Here is a 24479-nt window from a genome sequence, read left to right as displayed (position 1 = left end):
ATCCTGCTGACAAACAGACAGACAAACAAATAAACGCGACCAAAAACATAACCTCCTTGGCGGAGGTAATAATTTTACAGATACTCATAAGAAGGAATGAAAATGCAGCTGTTTTACAAAGCAATTACGATATAAATATTACAAATATTTGCTTTTTTAGATGATTCTAAATGTGTTCTCCACGTCATGGAGCTCACACGAGAGAGAGAGAAAAAAGCTGCAGCTGTAGAAAATTCCACTGTGATTCCGGAAGCAATTAGATTTGGTTTCATCACTCAAGCTGAGAGCAAATGATTAATCTGCTACAAAATAATTATTTTATATAACGCAGCGTCCAGCGGCACAAAGCGTAGCATCCAGCAGAACACAGTGGGGCGCATTTGCAGGACGAATTGTGTGGCAGTGTGAGGGTTAAATGCGTGTGAGTGTCAAGGTGACTTAAGTGGGTTTTGCGCATATTTTTAGAAAAGCATGGCGTAAATATGCTTCTCGAACACATCGTAACATCTTTGAGGAGCGAGCAAGCATTGAATAGAGTGGTGGGTATCAGCGCAGTTGACACGTTTCTTATGAAATGGGTAGCAGACAGATCCTGTGTGTTTGAAGGATGAGACTTGAGATCCTGATCTTTGAGATCAGATTGGGACATTCGTAGCATCCAGCATAAAACTTGTGCATAGCGGGTCCACTGTGGCAACACCGAGCAGAAGCAGAGGAGGAAAAAAAAAACTCATGTATTTGCAAAATAAATAAATGGAGTGCATGTCTGTCTGTAGCACCTTTCCATCTGAAGAAGACACTCAAAATGTTTTACATTGATGGTTCACATTCACCCATTTTCACACACACACACACACACACATCCACATCGATGGCATGCTGCTATGCAAGGCTGTACACCGGGAACAACTTGGGGATTCAGGACTTTGCCCACAGGCCCTTTGTGATTTTTCCAGTCTATCAGAGATGTGAACCGAGGATCCTCTGGTCTGATGGCCACCTCGGCAACCTCTAGAACAGGGGTGGGCAATCATGTCCCAAGAAGGGCTGAGACACTGCAGGTTTTCCTTACTACCAATCACCTCAGCAGGTGATTTCAGTCATGATCAGGTGTCTCAGCAAGTGATTTCATTGACAATCAGGTATTTATGTTCAGGGGAGAAGCTCATCAGCAACCCACCTGCTGAGGTGACTGGTTGCAAGGAAAACCTGCACAGTCTCGGCCCTCGCAGTCCAACCCTGCTCTAGAATATCACCTCCCCAAAACCACAGGAACAGACAGAACTACGAAGCCTCTTGAGAAAGTGCATTTCAGGAAAAGAACAATATTCCATTTGACTCTTGAATCAGAGCTTCCTATCCTAACTGAAGCTATTTTCTTTTGGAATACACAAAATTGAATTATTCTTACATTTATTTGCAGTTTTTTTTTCCCCTTTTATATAAAATATTTTGATTCTGGTGCTGATAAATCCCACTACTCGCATCACCTGGGAGCAGAATCTGATAGTGACATTCTGCCATCACATGTACTGATCAAATAAATGTGCATGCGAGCCTGCAATGTTATTGAAGCCGGACAACAACAAAAATGTCATTGAACAACGAGGGAGATTGACTTATTTCTGCTCGACAGGGGAAAAAACATTAAAATATTTTTGTCCTTTTTCCCAGAGTAAAGCCCAGTTTTGATACCAGCTGAGTGAGGTGGGACAGAATTTTAGTAAGGTGACTGCCTGATACGCCCATCACACATAGCCAGAATTACGAACTCCGAAAAGTGTCAGATTTCAGTTCCAAAACGTTCTGACAGCCATGTGTGGAAGTCGACACAGTTGGTCAGAATCGGCCGGAGCCCCGAGTGTGATGGTCATGTTCAAAACTCTCCTCTCCGTCGAGATGGGACACCTGTCTGACAGCGGTCCATGTGCAGCCTGGGGTCCATCTGACCGTAATTTACATATTCCGATGGCAGCAAAACAGGATCCCAAACGATTTGAGCGCATACGAGGGAACCTAGAGATGGATATAGCTTGGCAAAGCCTGCCGATATGACCAACACGTGCCACATATAATAATGCCCTCCACCCCCCACCCCCCGAGCACAAAGGAACTGTTGAAATGTATGTGGCACGCTTCATCATGTTAATAATTGTGAATTGTTATCATGTACAGTGAATGTGATTTGCGGCTATCAAACCGAGAGTTCCTTGCGCTACTGTGCACACGCCGCTGCAAATTTGAACAGGCTGTGATATCCACAATACGCCTTACAGTACAGATATTTGTCCATTCCTTCCCATGGGCGACATATATAATGTGAACTATTGTGTCCATCATAACATGGGCAGCTGTGTCTCTCTGTCGTGTGCAGTTACGTGTCATTGCACGCGTCAGGCTCAGAGCTGGACGGATCTCACACTGTAATAAATGATCACCGTCTACCTCTGTAGGAGATATGACATGGAACTTGTCAGGCCGTTACACCATTAATAAACATGAATCTCACCTCCAACAGCGGTCCAGGGATGTTTCACAGTGCGCACATGGACGTAAAGCCGGGACAGCAGCCTGCAGTTAAAATCCTCTCACTCAAAAGACAAAAATTAATTCCATGTGATAATCCAACCATCACACGTGCGTGTGAGGAACACAGTGCTCCAGTCCCGTGTTTGCCATCCAGACATTTGGAGATCGGGCAGTCTGCAGCAACTTTTATGGCCATCTGACAGCATGCGATCTGACAGGTGTGGATGAGGCAGTCTGTCTCAGCTCCTACACTACTGACCACTCCTATTTTCCTCCCAAATGCGTTGGATTATGGCAGTATTTGCCTTGTCTCGCATGGTTCGGGCACATTCTTGCTATGTGTGGGGGGGCTAAACATTTCTCTATGCAGGAGAAACCCTGTTGTTGTAGATAATAACAAAACAAGACAAACAATTTAATTTTGCTTTTATCCTAAATATGCAGTATGTGCACAATTATTAGACACGTTGACAATTGTGACATTGTAATTTCTATGCATGTTTTCCATCTCCAGGCTCTATAACCATCAATGCTAATCAGGTTTAAGCATTTTTAATTGTTAATGGGTTTGTTAAATGAAGGAGGGTGTGTCCTACAGTGAAGAACACCCTATATCAAGATGTGTGCAGTTAGGCAGCTTCTTTACCACAGGCAAAATGGGACAAAAAAGGGATTTGGCAGACACCAGTGTTTCTCCTAGAATTTTATTCAGGCCCATCCCCCTAAGAAAATAATTTGAGTTCTGTGGAAGAATGTAAGGCACCCGGTAATCCACAAACTAAAGTTAAGTGATGTGCTCATTTTTCGTAATCATAGTTTTATTCTTTAATGACATGCTTGCTTTATCAGCAATTATTCTAGTGTGAAACCAGTTATTTAGAGTTTTTAACAGCACAGACACTGAGTGTGAGTTTTTTTTAATTAATTAATTTTTTTTAACTTGTCAAAATGTGTGGCATACTTGCCACACATTTTGACAAGTTAAAAAAATTGGCAGGGTGGGAGGTGTTGTCCAGGATGCTGAGCAGTTTCCTCAACATCCTCCTCTCTGACACCTCCACCACAGACTCCAGCTCAACCCCCAGGACAGAGCCAGCTCTCCTGATGAGTTTGTTGAGTCTGTTCATGTCAGCTGCCTTCAGCCTGCTGCCCCAGCACATTACAGCGTAGAAGATTATGACCACGGATGGATAAAACATCTGCAACATATTTCTGCAGACATTGAAAGATCTGAACTTCCTGAGGAAGTACAGTCGGCTCTGACCTTTCTTATACACAACATCTGTGTTTCAGGCCAGTCCAGTTTGTTGTCTGTGGACACCCAGGTACTTGTAGTAGTCCACAATGTCCACCTGTATTCCATTGATGGAAACTGGGTTTAGACAGGTCTTCCCTCTTCTGAAGTCCAACACCAGCTCCTTCATCTTAGATACATTGAGCTGCAGGTGGCAGGAATGTGACCAGAACCTGAAGTCTGAGGTGTAGAGTGTGAACAGGAAGGCTGACAGGACCATCCCCTGTGGTGTTTGTAAATGTATGATGATTCTGACAGATGATGCTGTTGTAATGTAAATACAGTTTCAACCAGTTAGTAGGAGGGTAACAGTGCACTGGCTCCACGGTACAATACATATCTCTAGGGCTGAAACGATTAGTCGAGTAACTTGAATAACTCAATTACAAAAAATGTTCGAGGCAAATTCTGTGCCTCGAAGCTCCGTTTAACATTGTAGTACATATGCCAGGCCTGTGTGTGGCGCTGTAAGATATCAGAAAGGCTTTTTGCCTCATTAAGTTTAATGAGGCAAAAAACCTTCCTGATATCTTTATCATGAATAGCAGAGATACAGAGGAACATAATAAAACAAGTTTCACTGAAATCTATAGGGGCGCACCGAGATATGGCCAGATGGAAATTGCCAAATATCGCGTTCTTAACATAAAGAGCGCCACCTATGCAAAAGGGCCACAACTAAGCAACTGCCATTTATGCAAAGTTGGACAGAACTTGTCCCAGTGTATCCAAATATGCATAAATGAGCAAGTCTTATTCAGGGTGCAGGTCCTGGGAGGGTCCCAAATGTAGCCCAAAATGCCAAACGTTGTGACTTGAAGTGCCACCTATAGGCGGCGCCCTCATTTAGCCTTGAAAAATATAATGCTAAATGGGAGAACCCCATCCATACATTCATATACCATAAGATCAATGAGGCTTACTGAGGACGCACAAAGATATTCAAAGGTCAAAATCCACATTTTGACTGTCACTGTTTTGGCCCCTTTAACCCCTACCCTAAAAAGGGCCGTAATTTTCCGCTGAAGGGATCTTTGGATAAAAAAAGTCATTTTTGTCCATTTGGGCAATATATCTTCCCCTTAAAAAACTTCAGTGGCTTACTGAAACATGATATATCACCCCCTTCTATAAACCATTCCACAGTTACAGACTATGGCTCTTAATTATTTACCTATATATTACACGCTCTCTAAATGGCTTACAACAGATTAGATGTGATGTAATTTTGGCTGTAGGTGCTGAATCATACTACGTTTGCTTTCTGTCTACAGTCAGTTTGCATATGTGAAACTTGTGTGGAGTTGATAGACTCCACTCCAGTGAATACTTCCTTTTCCACGAGCTCTGCAGCAGCACGTTTCTGTTGCAGCGAACAGTAGGGATGGGTATCGAAAATTGGTTCTTTTCCGGTATCATTAAGAAATGATTCCTTTATTTTCATCTCTGAAAGGTGGCAACCCTAGTGTAATCCTCAGTCAGGTTGCACATGAACGTGAGCACAGCCTGTGAAAAATTGGGCTCTGGAGTGCAGCTTTTCCGCAAAAGTCACACTGATAAATCCACTCTGCACCCTGTCGATGAAAACTTGACTTAAAGTGGATATGACACCTAAAAAATTAGGTAAAACTGATATAAATATCAAAATATACATACAGTATAGTAAGTTAAAAGTGGTTTTAATTATTATCACTGAGAAATAAAGTTTGTACAGTTTCTCAAAAGTGTGTTGCTTGGAAAGCGCGCTGGTAGCATTCCATCAGCGGTCACGTGATGCCGTGACGTCACAGAATGTAGAGTCCTGTCTTTGTTTGTTAGATTAACAACAGGAACAGATGGACCTCAGCATGGACAGTGACGAGATCAAGAACTTTTCTGACTCCTCTTAAGTGTGGATTATTTCTGACTCGGATCCTGAGGATGGCGCAGCAGTGATTAGACCCTACAGATTGGAGCCATATCTTTCGGACGAACATTCAAACAGGAGCATTCTGGCAGTGAAAATAATGCCGATGGTGTTTATGGTGGAGCCAACGCAGAGGCAAGAGACGTGCCAATTCCGATGGATTTTGAAAGGCTGCAGAATATGGAATGGTAAGGTAGGCTTTGATTTTTGTTGCTGCTGTTTATAACAATATAATTACTGTATAGCATTTTCTATTTGAGCGTCTGTTTACTGCCTTTGTTATTGTTCCGGAGCCGTGACAGTGTAGCTATTACTTGTGGACCATCGTCATTACCTTCGGGTTTTTGCCGTTTTTGAGTGCCTGGCATTGCATTCATCGGTGTTTAGTTACGTTATTTTCACGAAAGAATAGGAAATATTCGGCGAAGGTTTCAAAAAAGATCGCCGAAAACAACAGCGAACATGCCGCCGTCGTGTTTACATGCCGCCGCCGTGTTTACTACGTAAGTTCCTTGACCATTTCAAGATTATTGTGAATATATTATTTGGAGTTGACATTTTAGGTGTTCCTGTGAGCGGTGAGAACATGGAGACGGTAGAGGAAAGTGTCTGCTGTCGGGAGCAAATGCATGTGTGCGAGTGGAGTGAGCGGCAGCCAGACATTTCGTGCATCACACAACACCACTGCTTTTGATCAATCTGCCTGGACTTGAAAAAGCTAAAACCTTTCGCCCTTGTGTTTGTGCAATATGCTGCGACACACTGGTCAGGCATATCGACAAACAAGTCCCTGAGAGCTGTGTTTAATCAAAGTTTCTGCCTCTAAAAAAAGTGTAAACAACGGCCACTAGGCGCACGAGCCGATACAGTCTACGTGTAGTGACGTATTTTAGGCTTGGTGCTCAGCAGGAAGCTGGTCACAGGGCGTGCACATTTTTCAGTGGCGGGACGTTCAGATGTTATATATAAAGGGAGAACTGTGTCCATTTTCCCAAAACGTTTAGGTTGACCGAATTATATAACCTTTGTTACATGTAATAAGACTATGTTGTCTTTAAGTGTCATATCCACTTTAGAGTGCATGTAGAGTGGAGAGCAGCCAGCGGACCAAACAGTGTTTTTTAAAAAATAGGCAAACACACTGCTTCGCTTTAAATGCACAATAAGTCTATTTCAGATTGTCAGCGTGGACCCTCTTTCTCTTTATTTCACTCTGTGTGTCGCATTGGAAAGCTGTACCTTTTGGTGCTACATTGATTAGCTCTTACACGGCTTAAGTGTATGCTCTAGTCTTCTGTTTTTTTCCGAGACATGTTACAGCATCACACACAGGCCTGGCATATGTAACTACAACGTTAAACAGAGCTTCGAGGCACAGAATTTCCCTCAAACAGTTTTTATAATCGAATTATTCGAGTTACTCGACTAATCGTTTCAGCCCCAGACACATTACATTCTAGGCTGTTAGAAGTCTAGGTGTGGCTTGGTTTGGTGATATCCCTTGTTTGTCATGCACACATTGTCCCTGCTCTAATGTAAATATATTTATTTGCACCAGGGATTTTTCCCACAGATCAAATTGTGTCCTGATGAATATGGACTTCAAGGAGTGTTGGCCAGAGTGCACAATAAAAGGATGCTGATGAGTTGAAATGCACAAGCAGATGAGCTCACTCCAGCAGTTTGTCCTGCTGGTCAGCTCAGGGAGGCCTGGGGGACATGCAACACAGAGCAACTAAATTTAAGAGCACACACAGAAAAGCTGAATCTGACATCAAGAATTTTCCTGCCTGGCATGATGCAGGCATGTCAGGCTGTCGTGAGCCGCACACGCCTGCTCCAGCAGAATGTCTTGGATTGAGACGCTGACTGTACTGCTGGACTCAACTGCACAGAGGCATGCAGCAGTGTCCAGTTTTAGCGCTGTGTAAGTAAGTCCAATTAGCTTCTCCCTTTTTCCACCCCAGGTTGCCACAGCAGATGAGAGAGGAATCTGCATGTTGGTTTGACAAAAGTTTTATGCCGCATACCTTTCCTGATGTGATGTAGCTCTACATTACGTGGAGAATAAGTAGGGGTGGTCTTCAACTGGGGAAGTTATGCTCTCTGGCAATGAGTGCAGTTATCACTTGGCCACCACCCTGTCCAGTTTTAGTGCTTTGCACAGAAAAAACACACCCACCTCAATTAATTTCTCTGGCTGACTGCCTGTACCACTCCTGGGCATTTTATGGCCCGCGGGCGGCATCCGGCCCTTTGGCTGACTCGAACCGGCCCGCAAATACCTGGAAATTAGAGAATAAAATATTTACCATTCTCTCAAGGTTGTGTTGCGGGTGACCTTCTCCCACCTCCCAAGCCGTTTGTGCTGCGTGTGCGTGTCCTCCGAAGTAATGGCGTAGTTCAAAATTAGAAGTATACCACCTTGATTGGCGTGATGCTGTTTTAAACTGTAAGCATGCGCTACTGGCTACAAAGCGGACCTATTACTCTGATTTGATCAACAAAAAGAAGCATAACTCAAAGTTCTTGTTCGACACGGTGGCAGCACTTTTTCATGGACAACCACCTGTAAGTCGCTCTCCTTTTACAGCACAAGATTTCACAAGAAGAAAATAGATGACATTAGGTTAAACATATCCCAGCATACCTTAACCCAGCCACTACACCCTGCTATTGAGGTGGGTGCCATTACTGAGGTATTACCTGAATTTACAGAATTTGATAGTATCTCACTAAGCATGCTGGCAAAACTTGTAACGTCAACAAAAAGCACAACCTACTTATTTGATCCCATACCAACACAACTGTTAAAGGACCTGTGGCCCATTCTTGGGCAGACTGTGCTGGAAATTAATCTCTCATTAAAGTAGACCTGCTTTGAAATAAATGCAGTCAGATCTTTGGACCAAAAATGACTTATATTTACACATAAGATCCTTGTGAATGTAGTAAAGTAAATCTGCAAGCCCAGATCTGTCATTCAGTGGAGAAATCTTTGTTTAAAAAAATGACAAATTTACAGCTAAAATTTGGCCCTCCGCAAAACTGTCATCACATCTGAGACGTTGCCGTGACGTAAGAGAAGACACTATCCCAGCATGCATTGTGCGCGCCATGGCGGATATAGCAGTGTAAACTGTAATTTGTGGATTTACCTCAGTTTGCATCTCTTACAAAAGCATCTTTTTATTGTCTTATACGGAAGTATCGATTTTTTTTTTTTTTTTTTTTAACTTCATATTGTCTTGTGGTAAGTTTGGTGAGTATACATTTATTTTTGCCTGAAAATTATTTTTGGGGACTTTTTTATACACCCATTTGATTGAGTGGTGTCGTGACGGAGGCACTCCATGCAAGCCAGTATTTTCTCACGGGGCAGAGTTGGGGTCGGGGTTACCGCGATGACCCGCTCGCCAGCGCAGCAAGCGGGTCGTCGCTCTGCGTTCTCAGGGTGCAGGACTACTTTGTGTCCTTAAAGTGAATAAGAAGTCTGCGGGGTCACAGAGCTTTCTCTTATAGTGCATCTGTTCTGTGGAATGATCTCCCTGCATCACTAAAACAGTCAGATTCTGTGGAGACTTTCAAGTCCAGACTTAAGACACACTTATTTTCCCTTTCGTATGGCTAGCATACTGGCATAGTATGTTACTATGCTTTTTACCCTTTTAAATTCTGTTAGTAAACAGAGCGGGCCGCGGCCTCAACTTTATATAAATTCTGGGTCTTTTAGCGAAGCTTAGGGCTAGTGGCCGGCGATCGCCTTAGTATTTCTTCTGTTTTTCTTGTTGCTTAATTTCCCATGAAGGTTTTATACCCACTTTTGATCCCGTGATCATGAATGTTTCATTTTCACACTCTTGCGCTCTTGATGCGCAGGCTTTTCAGTGATGGGAAAGGTGCCTACCTATTCTATTTTGTCTACCTATTCCTGAGGATTTGCCCCCCTTTTTTTTTTTTTTTTTTTTTGACTTTTTCTCCTTCATTCTGCCATCGTCGTGTGACCGGGCCTTTATGACTGAACTAAAACCGCATTGCTTTTATTTTGAATCCTGTTTTTTTTTGTTTGTTTGTTTTTGTTCTCGGAAATGATTAATCCAATCGATGTGTACCGCTCCTCAAAAATGTCCGCTCATGCCAAAAAGAGAGGTGGATGCTGAATGCCGAATGTTGAAGAAGTTTAACAAATCCAGGTACATATCCTCTCTCACTAATGATCATCTGTCGGCTGTGCTTCGCATCTCCACCTCAGACAATTGCCTGACTTTGATACACTGGTTAAAGATCAACAAAGACTAGATTTCTCTCACTGAACAAGAAAAAAAAAACTGAAAAACACTAAAATGTGGAAAGTGGTGGAAAATGCAAATGTAGTTATGCAAACACATAAGAACTAGTGTACTGGGACACATTTCTCTTTTTTTCTGAACAGTTCAGTGACCGTGACATTGTGACTTGTCTTTAATATCTGGTTTACAAAGACAATTGATGTGATGTCTTCTTTAAGTAAGTAAGTTTCAGTTCTAATAGTATATAAAACTCAAAATGAGTTTTGGGATCAGTGTGACTGAAAATGATCACAAATGTAATGAGTGAGAAATGTTTCACATTTTGTTCACTATTGTCTTGAAAGATTTGATTGAATAAATTAGGGCTGCAACTATTGATTATTTTAGTAATCGAGTATTCTATCGATTAGGGCTGCAGCTATCAATTATTTTAGTAATCGAGTATTCTGGCGATTATTCTGGCGATTAATCGAGTAATCGGATAAAAAGTACTTTTGCGTTTTTAAACAACGTCAATAGTCCAGGGCTGTCCCTAAGCAATGGCACAATGTCACTGTGCCACAGTGTTGGCATTTTGCTGAAATGGCGATGGGATGCGGCTTCTATTTTGTTTTCTCCAATTTGTAAAATTTAACCATTTTTATTTTTTTTATTTTTTTTTTTTTTAAGTTTTTTTTATAAAGGTTGATGGACTGGGTCTCTGCGTGATTTTTTTAATTTTTTTTTATCCCTCTTTCTCTGTAATTCAGCAGATGCATTTCAGCTGGAGGTTGAACATGCAGCCTCGCAGTCAGTTTTTTTTATTATTATTTTATTTAAGTTACCGTGTTTGTGAAGTGTTGTGTGTTGCCCAAAAACGCAAAAATTAAAAAGTCAAACACTCAGTGTGAGTCTGAGGGAAACAGAAGAAAGAGTGGACTTCTGCTTTTTGTCAGTGTAGCCGGGGATAGAGCTGTGACTCACCTGGTCTGAGAGCCCCTCACACTGGCAGAGAGAGAGAGCAGCCGGCCACTGTGCATTTAAAGCGGGTCATTTCGCTTTAAATGCACAGCAAGTCTATTTCAGATGATCAACGTGGACCATCTTTCTCTAACAATAATGGCTTTATTTTACTCTGTCACGTTGGAAAGTGGTAGCTATCGTTGCTAATTTGATTAGCTGTTATGCTAGTCTTCTTCTGTTTTTTTTCTTGTGGACGTTGCAGTGCCACACACAGGCCTGGCATATGCACTACAACGTTAAATGAAGCTTCGAGGCACAGAATTTGCCTCGAAGATTTTTTCGAATTATTCGAGTTACTCGACTACTCGTTTCAGCCCTACTATCGATTAATTGAGTAATATAATAAAAAGTACTTTTGCATTTTTAACAACATCAACAGTCCCAGGCTCTCCCTAAGCAATGGCACAATGTCGCTGCGTCATCACGGAGACTGTCAAATTTAGTGTATCCCTTTCTGTTTTCCTGGGTAATCCATTTATTTTTCTCATCTTTACAAGTTTTGGATCTTCCCTTGTGTTAGGAGTTCAGCCAAAGTCAGGCCAAAGTCTTGACATTTTGCTGAGATGGCAATGGAATGTGGCTTTCTGTTTTTTGTTTTTCCCAACTTGTAAAATTTAACCATTTTAAGTTTTTCTCTTTTTTCTTTTTTTTTCTTTTTAAGGTTGGTGAACTGGGTCCCTGCGTGATTTTTTTTTTTTTTTAATCCCTCTTTCTCAGCGGTTGAACATGCAAGCCTCGCAGTCAGTTTTTATTATTATTATTATTACTATTATTTTATTTGCGTTACCGTGCTTCTGAAGCGTTGTGTGTTGTCCAAAAAAGCGAAAATTAAAAAGCGAAACACTCAGTGCGAGTTTGAGCAAAACACAGAAGGACGAGTGGAATTCTTCCAGAGACTGTCTGTGGCCGGGGACGGAGCTGTGATTCACCTAGTGTGAGGGCAGTGCTGAGCCGCTCACACCGGGCAGAGAGAGGCAGCCACCAGCTGCCGCACAAATAGCCACTCCACAAGTAGAGCAGAGAGTAGGCGCCGGATGAAACGGGTGTTTTAAAAAACAAACAAACACACTGCTTCGCTTTAAATGCGCAGTAAACTATTTCAGATGATCAGCGTGGACCATTTTTCTCCTAAAAGGCTTTATTTCGCTCTGTGTGTCGCGTTGGAAAGCTATAGGTATTGTGCTAATTTGATTAGCGCTTACATGGCTTGTGCATGCTCTAGTCTTCTGTTTGTTTTTCTGGGACAATAGAATATTGATCTGTGTGAATAAAATAGGCTTATTGCACATTATGTGGAAAACTTGCATATAGTGGATTCAGGTGGATCAGCAAATTTTGTCCGTTAAGCCGCGTTCACACTGCACGGGACGTGAGCGACGACGGCGGCGACAGGTTGCCATGTAATCCCTATGGAAGGATGCGTTGTGGCGCCACAAAAGTTGAAGCCACGCAATGCAACGCGATGAACGTGAATGAAGCGATGTTGAACAATTGGTGCGTTTGTGGCGCGATATTGCGGCGCGATATTGCATCGCGTTGCCCTCCTCCCCAAGTTGAAAATTCTGAACTTTTTTGTCTTGTTGCGTTGTGATGACCAATCAGGGACTGGATATGTAGTGATGTGGAGATGTCTGTAGTTTATACTTGATGTGGACATGTCCCGTCTCTGGCAGGCAGGCTGTGAGCAGGACGTATGTCCCTTTTGTCCTTTATTTCACAATTATGACAGAGATTGAGGGAAGAGCAAGCAGCGGCAGCAGCCGTTTTTTTTTTTTTTAATACATGCGAGCGCGAAGGAATCGTCTGTGAAGATTATTTTATTAACTACACAGGTGTATAATAAAACAAATGGTGACTGGGTTATAAGACAATTATGACAGAGTTTGAGGGGAGCAGCAGCGGCAGCCAGTTTTTTTTTTGTTTGTTTTTTTTTGTTCACGTGCGCACGCGAATGGGACAGGAGGTCCTCAAAGTTGGTCCTGGAGAGGTGGAAGTACCGCTGAAAGCGGCCGTCATCCAGACGCAGCTCCTGCAACAAATAATGAAACTCCCCGAATTGGGAACGTCTCATGAGGATGTTGTGAACCCAGGGATGGCACCCCTGGTGACGTTTGTCAGCTTTCCACAACAAATAGAGCACAGCAACTTGCTCCGTGTGATCAAGGTCCGGCATGTTGACTAGACGGTGAGTGGAATGGAAGCTCTTCCTATTTGATGATGCATTGGGGTGAATTTTCGCAGTGAAAGCAGAGCAATACACCGGGCGATGGTGGCGCATCCATCGCCAGGCGAGGGAAGAGAATTTGTGGCTTTGCGTGTCGTCCGTTCTGAACGCGGCATTAGTATTTCCTAAGGTGGGACCAATTTGCCATGGTCGGCCCTAGCTGGTGCTTCAGACAACACAGCTCCCAGGATCACTGGAGTTCACAAATCCCTCCCCTATGTTAAGGTGTCCATTCAAGAAGTGGACACCATAAAAATATTTGGGGTGGAAACTAAAACAGTCTACACACACTGTCTTAATCCTGCAGAAAGTAGGTCTTCGTTATTATATCTCTCTGAGATTATGCAATTGTTGCTTGTGGGCCTCGTGAGAAAAAGGAGTCATCTTTAACATGTAAAACTGCTGAGTTTGCGTTTTCTTCTGAAAAGCACAAATAGTTTGCCAGCTTGCCTGAGGTGTATTTGTCTGAGACAAACTTGGCCTTGTTTCATTTATCACTAGCTGAACTCAAACCGGTGCCCATTGTCTGTGTGTGTGTCTGTTTAGGGCTGCAACCAAAAATTTTTTGTTTTCTATTTGGCTTATTATTTTTAAGTTTATTCAATTGGACTGTAAGATTTAAAAAAGTAGTGGATATTGTGTTTTCTGTTTGATACGTTCTGCTCTGTTGCACCTTTTTGGGATTGGCCCCAATCCTGTATTGCATCAGTTATTGACCTTATTCACATATTGGAATAGGACCGATGCAGTTCGGTCCAAGCCTTCCCCACATCATCAAATGAAATACATGATGTGATGAGCCTACGGTACTTTGGTTCTGAATTGCCAGGGTGGTGAATAGAAAATATTAAAAACTCCAGTAGTACTACTACAGACAAAACCAATGATTTCTGTCCTTTTTTCCTTTTTTCAGCGTTTGCCAGCGGGGGATATTGTGCTCTCAAAGCAAGGAATTTTTAACACAGCATACTACTTTTATTTTGGATACTTGCATTTTTTTTTTTACTTTGCACACAGAAACAGAATTATTTCACAGAAAAAAATACCAGGATCAAAATTATTGGCCCCAGATGCTAATAGCCAATTGTATTGTTGTTTTTGCTTGTTTAACAGCCTGCAGTCATTTGTTGTAGTTTTTAACAAGTCTCAGACATGTCTCCTGAGGAATCCCAGCCCATTTGTCTTTGGTTAATCTCGCAGGCTTCTCCAAACTTTATGATCTTCTGGCATGGAGCTTGGGCTTCAGTTCACCCCACAGATTTTCAGCGGGATTCAAGTCCGGGCTTTGTGGAGGCCACTCAACAACGTTCACTTTGGTCTTGTGGAGGTCGTTCTACACCAGGAGCAATGTATGTTTTGGGTTGTTGTCGTGTTGGAAGACAAAGTGATGAGCAGTTCTTCTGCTCACTGACTGAGGTTTTCTTTCAAAATCTTCACATATCCTTCTTTCTTCATGATTATTTCCACCTTGAGGAGATTCCCAGTTTCATACACAATGAAGGATCCCCACAACATAATACTCAAACATTGCAATATTCTTCCTAGGGTGTCTTTGATCACAAGAGTGTGACAACGGCTGTCCTTGAACCTGCCACAAAATGCAACATAAGACCACAGTTTCAGAGCAGCAATCAAAGAAATGATCATGTTTCTTTCACAATGCTAAGCGTTCATCTAAGACATCCAATAATCACACAGTGTACACTAGGCTTAAGATGTGTTTTAATTAAAAACCCAAACCAAACTTTGCATGTTTGCTTTAGCCATGTCTGCCACTTCTGAGGGTGAGCTTCAGAATACAAGTGCAGCTAATGGCTGAGCTCTTCGTTAGTGCCAACCGTGCAAAAAAATAAATAAATAAATAAAAATCTCCTGGAAGTGGGATGGAGGCTGTAAAAATAGTGAAACAATTTTTTTTTTTTTTTTTTTTTCCCCAAACCTGTTTCATTTATGGCAGCACAGTGGATTAGTGGTTAATACTGTTGCCTCACAGCAAGAAAGTCATGGGATCACTTCCTGCCTGGGCCTTTCTGTGTCGTGCATGTTCTCCCTGTGTTTATGTGGTTTCCCTCCAGGTGCTTCGGTTTCCACTTCCAGACGTGCAGGTTCAATGAATTGGTAACTGTGTGTGTGTGTATACAGTGGTCCCTCACTATAACGCGGTTCACCTGTCGCGGCCTTGCAGTTTCGCAGATTTTTTTAGCCCAATTTTGCATGCTTTTTTTTTTTTTTTTTTACAGCGCATTGTGTTCTGCGTCCTCATCAAGCAGGCCGGTCACGGCACCGCGAAGGAAGAGCACGCGCATTGTGTTCTGCGTGTCTGTTTATCCTCTTGCAGCCTACCTTATACCGCCGGCGGGATATATGCATTTTTATTTAGTTCACGAGTTATAAGTTGGTCTAAATCTTTCCCAGTACCTGCTCACCATACATCATTCTTTTCACCTCTTTCTCAAGAAAACGATGATATCACTCAAAATATGACACAAACATCCCACAAAATACAACAAACAAGTTTGTGTGAGGATTACGCATAGAAAAAACATTTTACTTACATCTAACGAGGTGTAGAATCTCCGTAATGCGTCCTTTCCACTCATATTTGGTGTCAAAACACTCGTTAGATCCTGTAGAATCACGATGTATAATCGTTTCTTCCATAAAAATGCTCCCTGTGCAGATATAATCCTTCAAAACATGTTTTTCTTCCGTTAAAACAACTGAAAAAAAAAGTCTTTATGTACTTTCTGGAATGAAAAAGAGGCTCTTGTCCATACATGGCCGCCATGTTTTTGGTATGGCCGTGTTTGTTAGAATATTAACTCCACGCCACCGCAATCCTCTTAAGTCTATGTGAAAAGAGTAGACTTCTCCACCCCTTTGAGTAAAACAAACGCTCTTGTTGCTGAACGGCATTGCGCATGCTCTCTCCTTGTTTTCTCATGTGACATCACGTCACATGTCTTGGGGGGTTCTTCACTCTGTAGACATGTAAATAGCGTGCGTAAAGTGGATGAATACAGACTATTGTTATCGGTGAGCGCACAGCGATCTGACTGAAAACCAGTCTGAAAAAAGTCTGAAAAAAAAACATTGTCTAGATTATTTTTATAGCTATCTGAATGATAAAAACCCTTTTTTATGATGAAATGAGTAGTAAAATGCATGTACCAAAGTTGGCACATTTGGCAAAATTTGGCACACTTGTGCCGAATGGAGCCATTTCATATAAAAACACCTACAGTATCAAGATACTTTGTCCCAAAGACATAAAATTTGTCACACTTGTTGTTAACATCAGGAATAACAAGTGTTGTGAATTTCAAATGCATAGTACGAGGTCTGTCCATAAAGTATCGTACCTTTTTATTTTTTTTAACTATATGGATTTGATTCATATGTTTTCACGTCAGACAAGCTTGAACCCTTGTGCGCATGCGTGAGTTTTTCCACACCTGTCGGTGACGTCATTCGCCTGTGAGCACGCCTTGTGGATGAGTGGTCCCGCCCCGTCGTCGGATTTTCATTGTCTGGAAATGGCGGAATGATTTGGGGGTTTTTTTTCCATCAGAATTTTTTCAGAAGCTGTTAGAGACTGGCACCTGGAAACCATTCGAAAAATTTATCTGGCTTTCGGTGAAAATTTTACGGGCTTCACAGAGAATAAGGACTATTACTACAGCTTTAAGGATGGCCCACAATGGCGCGCAGCGCTCCGAGCCGCGACGACAGGCACGAACCACCGGATCATTTCTAAATGGATGGCTGTGTGGAGCAGGGTCCGTCGTGTGCACTTTCTCTGGTTATCACAAGAGCTGGACATTAACCATTTTCTGGCAGATTTCACTTTTAACAAGAGATTTTGTTGTGGAAAGCCGCGTGGAGGCTTTGTGCGTCATGACCGATTCACTGTTCAAGCGAGACAAAGACCGCCTCCGTTTCGGCGTGCCAGAGGACAAGTTCGGACATGCCCAGCTCTCCACAAGTTCTCTTATAACTCACTCGACTGGTAAGCATTGAAAGCTGAGATAGGCATGTCCAAACTTGTCCCATGACACGCCGAAACGGAGGTGTTCCTTTGTCTCACTTCCAAACCGAATCAGTCGTGACGCGCGAAGCCTCCGCGCGGCTTTCCATGACAAAATCTCTTGTTAAAAGTGAAATCTGCCGGAAAATGGCTGATGTCCAGCTCTTGTGATAACCAGAGTAAGAGCACACGACGGTCTCGTATCCACAGAGCCATCCGTTTAGAAATGGTCTGGCGGTTTGTGCCGCGTCGTCGCAGCTTGGAGCGTGGTGCGCCGAACATCCTTAAAGGGGTCCTTAAAGCTGTACTAACAGACCTTATTCTCTGTGAAGCCTGTAAAATTTTCACCGTAAGCCAGATAAATTTTTCAAATGGTTTCCAGGTGCCAGTCTCTAACAGCTTCTGAAAAAATTCTGATGGAAAAAAAACCCAAATCATTCCGCCATTTCCAGACAATGAAAATTCGATGATGGGGCGGGACCACTCCTTCCCAAGGCGTGCTCACAGGCGAATGACGTCACCGACAGGCGTGGAAAAACTCACGCATGCGCACGAGGGTTCAAGCTTGTCGGATGTGAAAACATATGAATCAAATCCATATAGTTTAAAAAAAATAAAAAGGTACGATACTTTATGGACAGACCTCGACAGACCAATGACATGAATACATAGGTTTTTTATTTTCGAGAGAAAAAAAACATAAAACTTTGTCAAATTTAAGCTGCACTTGTTTGACTTGTGTAATACAACCCCTGGCAAACATTATGGAATCACCGGCCTCGGAGGATGTTCATTCAGATGTTTAATTTTGTAGAAAAAAAGCAGATCACAGACATGACACAAAACTAAAGTCATTTCAAATGGCAACTTTCTGGCTTTAAGAAACACTATAAGAAATCAGGAAAAAAAATTGTGGCAATCAGTAACAGTTACTTTTTTAGACCAAGCAGAGGGAAAAAAATATGGACTCACTCAATTCTGAGGAAAAAATTATGGAATCATGAAAAACAAAAGAATGCTCCAACACATCACTAGTATTTTGTTGCACCACCTCTGGCTTTTATAACAGCTTGCAGTCTCTGAGGCATGGACTTAATGAGTGACAAACAGTACTCTTCATCAATCTGGCTCCAACTTTCTCTGATTGCTGTTGCCAGATCAGCTTTGCAGGTTGGAGCCTTGTCATGGACCATTTTCTTCAACTTCCACCAAAGATTTTCAATTGGATTAAGATCCGGACTATTTGCAGGCCATGATACTGACCCTATGTGTCTTTTTGCAAGGAATGTTGTCACAGTTTTTGCTCTATGGCAAGATGCATTATCATCTTGAAAAATGATTTCATCATCCCCAAACTTCCTTTCAATTGATGGGATAAGAAAAGTGTCCAAAATATCAACGTAAACTTGTGCATTTATTGATGATGTAATGACAGCCATCTCCCCAGTGCCTTTACCTGACATGCAGCCCCATATCATCAATGACTGTGGAAATTTACGTGTTCTCTTCAGGCAGTCATCTTTATAAATCTCATTGGAACGGCACCAAACAAAAGTTCCAGCATGATCCAGCAGATGATGACGGTGATGAAAATTCCTGTTTTGGGAGGAAAATGTGGAAATTGAAACAAAATGTTGTCAGAGTTGTTCCTGTTGGCCATTTTGATGTTTACTGGACGTGGTATCCAATCACAAGGCTTGGATCAAAGCATTGCACTATGCTAGCCTCCCATTGGTTGGTTGTCATCTCTTTTTTTTTTTTTTTTTTTTTTTTTTTTTTAGATAGATAGATAGATAGATAGATATTTAGATATACTGTAGTATACAGTAGTAGAGTTCTACCTTAGAATTGGAGTGTATAATAGAAGATATACCTTACTGAATTTTCATGTGACTAGTGCTGAACATTTCTGGGTTATTTTGTTTTCCTGGCACGCCTTGGGTCTGTGCTTTGATTTTGTGGTGTTTGTATTTGTAAAATTGTTTGGAAACATCTCTGAGATGCCCCAGTAGATATTAAGTCTCATGTTTTAATGTACGAGTTGGAGACCGAAGTATAAATGTTATGTGCTGCCGCTCGTCCACACAGCAACAGAGAGGCGACATTACAGATTTTACAATGAACTCTGCGCCATGCTGAAACTACAAAACAATTATCGTTTATACACAAAAGCTAACACTCCTGGTAAGATTTTTTTATTTTTTTTTTATTTTTATTTTTTTTATCATGTTTCAAAATCTGTCTTTGGGAAGAATTTACTTCAGATTGTAAAAACATGCTTTAAAAGTCAGTTATTGGCATGACACACATTTGTGCGTTGTTTTGCGCAACACACAAATTATAAGTACAAAACTGATATTCGTGAGTAAAAGAATTTATAATACCAATATATGTGCCGATGGAAATTATTCCTAACATTTCATTATTAAGCTCTCCTGACAGATAAATGTAATTGAAGCTTGATGCTTTACAGCTTAAACACAAACTTTATTATAAATAATTATAAAGATAACCAACCTCCAACTAATGTATGTCACGCTAACTTCATTTGGATTGACAGTCACTGTGTGTCATAGCTCACTCAGCATTTGCATAAAGTAGATTTCTTGTCTATGTTGGTCCCAACTAGCTGGCAGTTTGGGCTGCAGCTATCGATTATTTTAGTATTTGAGTATGCTATTAATTATTCTGGCAATTAATCGAGTAATTGGATTAAAAGTACTTTTGCATTTTTAAACATCATCAATAGTCCAGGGCTGTCCCTAAGCAATGGCACAATGTCGCTGCATCACCATGCAGATTGTCAAACTTAGTGTATCCCTTTCTGTTTTCCTGGGTAATTATTTATTCATTTTTTCACATCTTAACAAGTTTTGGATCTTTCCCGGTGCCACAAGCTCAGTTAGGCTGCATGTGAACGTGAGCACAGCCTGTGAAAAAGTGCTCTCTGGGAGGGGTGAGACGATTTACCCAAACTGACTCCAACAATTTACTCAAACTGACTCCAAATGACTAACTGAAGTACTTTTATTTATTTTCAGAAATGCGCTCCGTTCTCAAAACAGTCCATGAAGCTCTTGCGCTCTCTCGCTCCCTCTCGCAATCCCTCCGTCTCGCTGTGTCTTTAGAATGCTGAAACAATAAACAAGGGATGTTTAAGTACGTTTGTGAGTACTGGCAATTTTTTTGGGGGGGGGGGGCATACAGCGGACTCTGAACTTTCAGATCTGATGTTACGAGTCCTGACGAGGCAGCAGTGTGCATCCCACTGTACGTCTGCAAAGGCGAGCGCCGGTTGCTTTTTTTTCATGTACTGTTTTGAGAATGGAGCGCATTTCCGAAAATAAATAAAAGTACTTCATTTAGTCATATTTTGAGTCAGTTTCGCTTTAAATGCACAGTAAGTCTATTTCAGATGATCACCATGGACCCTCTCTCTCTTAAAAGGCTTTATTTTATTCTTTGTTGTCGTGTTGGAAAGCTGTAGCTTTTGGTGCTACAGATTAGCTCTTACACGGCTTATGTGCATGCTCTAGTCTTCTGGGGTTTTTTTTCTGGGGACATTACAGCACTACACACAGGCCTGGCATATGTACTACAACCTTAAACGGCGCTTCTAGGCACAGAATTTGCCTTGAACATTTTTTGTAATCGAATTATTCAAGTTACTCATCTAACTGTGTCAGCCCTACATTCTATGTGTGATTTACTATAAAGTGTATGTAAGTTGCATACAGCTATTTGCTTGACACTGTTGTGATGAATTGACTGTATGTGAATGCAACTATGCCCTCTGTGCTGCTGTTACAGGGAATGCTTTTGGTCAGGTCTAGACTGGCTCTGTAATACAGTACATAGCAGCAGATCAGCTGTGAGCAGATCCTTTGGTTCATTTATAGCTGTGGCCTTGTGTCGCTGCATGTCTGCCTGGCAACTCCTAACTGCTGTTCCAGTTACTCAAACTCTCACACCTCGCAGACACATTTGCCATGTTATGCCAACAGCATGTCAAATTATTAGATGCACAGTAATGTAGTAAGTGATACATTGTGCATGTAGCTTTAAGTCAGCTCTGTTATACTTCTTGTGACCTGTACTCTAATCGTTGTCTGCAGGTCCCAGAGGCTCCTGTGAAAGGTGGGCAACATGTGGAGTAACCTGAAGAGCAAATGCCAAACACTCTTCCACCACAACAATAACAACAACAGTTCTGGGCCCAGTGACAGCAGTGTTGAGTCAGATGTCCTCCACTGTGTGGTGGAGGTTGGCCAGGGTGGTGACTCAGGTGAGACCCCGTCATCTGGAACCTCCACACCTTCAAGAAACCTCTCACCAGTGCCATTTGTAAGTGCAGGACGCCGTCATCACAACTGTGTGTCGGATATCCCTCAAATAGTAGAGATTACAGTGGACAAGGACCCTGACGATGTGTGGGGAGGCGCAGGCAGTGTTCTCCTTACACGGAGGGACTCTTATTCTCGCCATGCTCCATGGGGTGGCAAGAAAAAACACTCTTGTTCCACCAAAACCCAGAGCTCTTTGGAGGCAGATAGACGGTCTGGGCGCATGCGTGGTTGTGGGAACCGAAGGGACAGACGATATGGAGTCACCTCCATCCAAGAGATGAATGATTCTGTGTCTGGAGGACGTAGTCTCAGTGCTCGGTCTTTACGCCAGCGGCTAAGTGACACAGTAGGTCTATGCTTACCCTTGCCAGCACGCAGACGCTCAAATTCATCTAAGACTCCTGTTACCCCCAAACGTAAAATCCACTTAACAGAGCTCATGTTAGAGACTTGCCCATTTCCACCAGGCTCAGACCTTGCACACAAGTGGCACTTGATCAAACAACACACAGCACCAGTCAGCCCACATTCCTCCACTGCTCTTTTGGATGCCTTTGACTCAGCTCAGCCTTCTCCTGAGGATGAGGAGGAACGTCTGCGTGAGCGCCGCAGGCTTAGCATTGAGGAGGGTGTGGACCCACCACCGAACGCGCAGATTCACACTCTAGAAGCCTCAGTGCCAGGTTCCTCTCTCTACAAACTGGGACCAAAGATGGCTCCTGGCATGGGAGAGGCCTCTGGGGAGGGCTGGGCCTCAGTCCCCAGCACTTCTGTTGGTGTTGGGTCATCAGGAGCCTGTGGGAATGTGCTAGGGACTGCAGTATCAGCACAGGACTGTGATTCTGAAGAGGACTCAACCACCCTCTGTCTACAAGCCAGGAGACCAAAGCAGAGGCACGCATCTGGGGATGGTCACCAGAGTCGACAGCAACCTGGACCCTGGAAAGTTCATACGCAGATTGACTACATCCACTGTTTGGTGCCGGACCTGTTACAGATCACAGCTCTGCCCTGCTACTGGGGTGTGATGGACCGCTATGAGGCTGAGGCATTACTAGATGGACGGCCAGAAGGTACCTTTTTGCTGCGTGACTCAGCCCAAGAGGACTACCTCTTCTCAGTTAGCTTCCGCCGTTACAACCGCTCACTCCACGCCCGCATTGAGCAATGGAACCACAACTTCAGCTTTGATGCTCATGACCCTTGCGTTTTCCACTCGTCCACGATCACAGGACTGCTGGAACACTATAAAGACCCCAGCGCCTGTATGTTTTTTGAACCGCTGCTTACATCACCCCTCCATCGGACCTTCCCCTTTGGCCTGCAACACCTGGCACGAGCCGCCATTTGTCGCTGGACCACTTATGATGGTATTGGTGCACTGCCCCTGCCCCCTGCCATGCAAGACTTCCTTAAGGAGTATCATTATAAACAAAAAGTACGAGTTCGCTGGCTGGAGAGGGAACCGCCACCAAAAGTCAAATAGATATGGCGCTCCCATGAACTCTAGAGGATACTACAGTAGAACTACAGAACTTGAAAAATTTCTCATTAGTTAGTTAGAGGCTATGATGACATGGCTGTCTTTCTGATAGGGGATGTAATTTAAATGTAACAAGCTATACAGAATTCATTCTAATCTTTTAGTTATTACTTACAGGAAAAAAAAACATGGTTATAGTTAGCGTAAAGCTGTTTGGCAAGCACATGTTTGTATGTGTTTTTGTTTGTTTGTTTTTTGAAAGTGGGAAGGCACAAATATCAGGTGCTTTGTCTTTGTGCTAAATGTCTGCCTGATCCCACATCATCGCCCTGCCTGCATGCGTCCCTGTTCATCACAAATTGCTGTTAAACCCAACATGGCCACATTGTACAGTATTTGCCTCATCAGATTTTTCTTCCTTTTATTTATTTATTTATTTTTTATTTTTTTTTTGACAAAGCATCCAGTGATGCACCTTCCCAAGAGTATGTCCCAAGGTGGGTGTGGGTGGGTGTGTGTGGGTTGAGTGGGCATCTTGGGTATTGTTGGTATGTTGCAGCCATATGTTAGCGGTCTCTTTGCACGCATCAAAATCAATACACAAGAGAGGGGGAGGGATTTGAGAGGGTCTACAGTTTTCAGGAAAGTATATCAAGGGAGAGATGCCTTTTCTGAGGACTATAGATTGGTCCTTAAAAAACCTGACTGGACTATAAGCACTACATGCCAAATCATGTCTGTGTCCTATCTGGTGATAAACCACTTCTGTCAGTGTCCTTCTGAGTGTGCTCGTAAGACGGGGGAACAGAACATAGCTAAATGAGCTGATAATTCTTGCCAGTTTTACAGTTTTCTAAGCTTTCTGTCATTCTTTGCTGGCCACAGGCATGGTTTAGTGCATGCATTTTCTTTCTAAAATAAATCTTTTTCTTCAGGTAACAGGAGCAGTCTGTTTGCAGTGTTACATTAAGGAATTTGTGGCATCTATGGTGGTAGTTTTCCGAGAGTGAAAATGTTCCGTTGTCATTTCATTTTTGGATGATTTGATTCTTTTAAATATGATTTATGACAAGACATTTCACATAGATAATGTGGCTAGCTTTACACTTTGATTACAGTCAGCCTCCTGAATGAGTCCTTCCACAGCGCAGGTGACACGTGAAGATGGATAATGAAAACGCAAAATGCCGCACTCCCTTTTTGTCAGTGTGGGAGTGTGATATTGTACTGCAAGATTCCTTGTAGTCAGTCAAAATTAGGAGCTAACCTCACATGATAGTTCCAAGAAAAATTGATGTGTGAAATTAAGAAACTGCTCCCAGAAATAAATTGGAGTTTTGTTTTTCCTTTAATCTATATTTTAAAAAAAAATTGTCAGT

At 42.4% G+C, this 24479-nt stretch overlaps 1 protein-coding gene across 2 annotated transcripts in view; it reads left to right on the top strand.

The window, feature by feature from the left end:
• Positions 1-23281, top strand: part of socs5b (suppressor of cytokine signaling 5b) — a 28192-nt gene extending 4911 nt beyond the window's left edge. For both annotated transcript variants that reach the window (XM_034184472.1, XM_034184473.1), the window contains one exon: positions 21387-23281. In XM_034184472.1, the coding sequence (XP_034040363.1) occupies positions 21418-23103 (1686 nt within the window). In that variant the 5' untranslated portion in view covers positions 21387-21417 and the 3' untranslated portion in view covers positions 23104-23281. The remainder of the gene's footprint in view (positions 1-21386) is intronic.
• Positions 23282-24479: the final 1198 nt, after the last annotated feature.

This window comes from Thalassophryne amazonica, chromosome 13 (assembly GCF_902500255.1).
Source record: "Thalassophryne amazonica chromosome 13, fThaAma1.1, whole genome shotgun sequence".
Classification (NCBI taxonomy): Eukaryota; Metazoa; Chordata; class Actinopteri; order Batrachoidiformes; family Batrachoididae; genus Thalassophryne; species Thalassophryne amazonica.
Note: the sequence above shows the minus strand (reverse complement) of the source record. Positions and strands in the feature narration are given on the sequence as shown.